Source organism: Cyprinodon variegatus, unplaced genomic scaffold (assembly GCF_000732505.1).
Source record: "Cyprinodon variegatus isolate N-32 unplaced genomic scaffold, C_variegatus-1.0 Scaffold3980, whole genome shotgun sequence".
Lineage (NCBI taxonomy): Eukaryota > Metazoa > Chordata > Actinopteri > Cyprinodontiformes > Cyprinodontidae > Cyprinodon > Cyprinodon variegatus.
The window spans coordinates 2,409-5,261 of record NW_015154433.1 but is presented as its reverse complement, the minus strand read 5'-3'; the positions used below and the strand labels follow the sequence as shown (position 1 = coordinate 5,261).

Sequence of the window (2,853 nt, the reverse complement as noted above, 5' to 3'; positions counted from 1 at the left end):
CCATCTGTCCGACCATCCATCCAACCGTCCGTCCGTCCATAAATCCACCAATCCATCCGTCCGTCCATCTACCCATTGTCAGTCCATCCATCCATCCGTCAGTCCATCCATCAATCCACCCATTTGTCCGTCCATCCATCGATCCTTCCGTCCATTCGTCTGTCCATCCATCCACCCATCTGTCCGTCCATCCATCCAACCGTCCGTCCATCCATTAATCCACCAATCCATCCGTCCGTCCATCCATCCATCCGTACATCTGTCTGTCTGTCCGTCCGTGCATCATTCCATCCATCCGTCCGTCCGTCCGTCCATCCATCCATCCATCCACCCATCCGTCCGTCCGTCAGTCCGTCCCTCCGTCTGTCTGTCTGTGCATCCATCCATTCGTCCGTCTGTCCATCCATCCATCCATCCATGCCAAAACCTTTTTTTTCACATCTGGTTTCTCCTTTTAGGAGCAGAAGCAGGTGGAGGAGTCTTCAGGACGGGAAGTGAAGAAGGTAATTGTCTGGCTGTAATCCATCCGCCGGCCCATTTAAAAACTCTATCGGCGTAATTTTCTGCTTTCTTTCCACGAAGGTCCGCAAAGCTCGGAACCGACGGCAGGAGTGGAACCTGATGGCGTACGATAAGGAGCTCCGTCCAGATGCTCGACTGACACCATCACCTTACCACACCTCCGATGGCTCCGTGTCACCTGACAGGTAACCACGGCACACAATGGAACGAAATGCCCACCATCTGCATGTATCTCACAGGTAGACTTCATACACGCAGGTCGAGAATGTCCGATGACCCCTCCAGCCCTTGTCATGAGGGGAAGGACCCTGTTTCCATGGTGACAAACAGCAGCGGCCAAACTCAGTCGCTTGATCGTGCCCTGCGGCCCACAGCAGCATCCTCGGCAGCTGCTGCCACCTCCGTCCGGCAGCACTCCCTGGGACGCAACCAGCCACATCATCACCACCAGGTGCCGCCCGCCAGCTCAGCCACTCAGAAAGGAGCATGGGTCAACATGGCAAGGGATTCCAGGTACAGAAAGGCACACAGGCAGAACATCAGCATGAATTTGACCGGATTACCTAGTAAGCTGACTTTTTTCTCTATAGTGACCATCAGATCCCGCCAGCACCACCGCCTCCCCCTCCTCCAATGCCATCAGCGGGACAAAAAGTGTTTTCCAGCATCTCCACCCACAGCGCTGCCGTGGCAACCCAAAAGCATCCTGCAGTGGCTGCTGGTAATCAAGGTAACAGTCATCTATGGAGAGATGTTTTTTTCCATTGTTACTGAAAGCAGAAAACATGTTTCAAGAAAGGAAATTAAAAAAATCTAAATAAAGAAAGGTTGTGAGAATAATTTATGAAGTGTATTGCAAAAGTTCAGATTTTTCGTTTCAAATTAGATTTTTTTTTCAGATTTTTTCTTTTCAGACTTAGTTTGATTTTTTGCATATTTTACTTTTGAAGTGTTTTAAATGAGATTTTTTTTTAAATTTTATTTTCACATTTTATTTTTTCAAAAAAACATTCTTATTTTCAGTTTTTTTTTTCAAATTTAATTTTGCTTATATGTTTCCAGAGACGGATTTATATGAATTGTATTATTTTTAAATCTGCTTTTACACACTCCCCCCTCCACACTTCTAGGTGGTCTGTGCGTGGACCAATAGAAAGAGGCCTTCTCTGCGTGAACAGCAACAGCATTTTTTATTGGTCCACACACAGACCACCAGGAAGTGTAGAGGCTGAAACCTGTAACAGAGGATTTGGAAAGAGGGCAATTATTAAAAAGCATTCTACAAAAAAATTGGAAAGATAACATCTGAAATACTTCGAGAAAAAAAGGTCTAAATAGGTCTAAAAATATAAAATCTGAAAAAAATTGTAATCTGAAAATATGGTTTACATTTTTTCCATAGATATTTTAAAGTTTCACTTCCAAAACATGTTTTCTTCATCGCTTCTATAAAAAATATCTTTGCTTAACAAAAAAAACAAAAAAGAACTAACAGCTGAAACCTCCAACTTGGCAGAAATCAACCAATAAAACTTTTCCATATTTCATTTACCTGCAGGTGGCACTGGTTCAAGTTCCCGCCCTTACAGCCCCTCTCCTCCCCCTCCTCCTCCTGCCAACTATGTCCCCTCCCCAGCCCACCCTGGAGGCCAAGCAGCAGCCTCAGCTGCTGCGCCCCCACTGCCTCAAGCGACTGAAAACAGGAAGCCGTCGAGCATCCTGAACATCCCGATGAACGACGCCCGGAGTGACCTGCTGGCTGCAATCCGCCGAGGTGAAGTCTTGCTGCTAATTTGTCTGTTTTCCCTGGTAATTTTAGGAACACTACAGGGGGCCTTTCAGGTATTTTTCTTTTCCACTGTCCCATGTCTGGCACGAGGATCGAATCAGACTGAAAGAGGTAAAAATGGCAGAGAGGGAGGACTTTTTGGACGAAGCTTTAACTAAATTTGAAGCATCATGCTGGGAGGATCTAGATAATTGTCATTGGTTAAATATCTCCATAATGGAATCCTCTGCAGGTCAAATTTTCTGTTAATGATCCAATAGGAAATCTTGGTAGCAAAAAGCAAATACATAGAAGAAAACATTGTTACACGCAAGATCAAATTATATAAAAAAAACATCAGAAGTCAGTAGTGCAGCGGAATAATAATACAGAAAAGTTATTATTTAAAAACAAGCATATTTAGGTAAAAACACTCTAGTATAGAAGCATAGAGGGAGATGGTTTACAGGGAAAAATTGGGATTATAAAGTTTGCTAAAAAATTGTTTTAACCTGAAATAAAAATATATAGCTAGGCCGCATGCGGCTCTTTAGCCTCCCCCT

The 2,853-nt window shown here is 44.4% G+C and overlaps 1 protein-coding gene across 1 annotated transcript; it reads left to right on the top strand.

Annotated features, from left to right (window-relative positions):
• Nucleotides 1-458: 458 nt before the first annotated feature.
• Nucleotides 459-2,523, top strand: LOC107081299 (wiskott-Aldrich syndrome protein family member 3-like; the record flags this gene model as incomplete). Its single annotated transcript, XM_015369496.1, has 5 exons — nucleotides 459-503; nucleotides 583-707; nucleotides 781-1,035; nucleotides 1,113-1,252; nucleotides 2,081-2,523. Coding segments are annotated over 5 exons (954 nt in total), but the record flags the coding sequence as incomplete, so codon positions are not given.
• Between the last annotated feature and the right edge of the window lie 330 nt (nucleotides 2,524-2,853).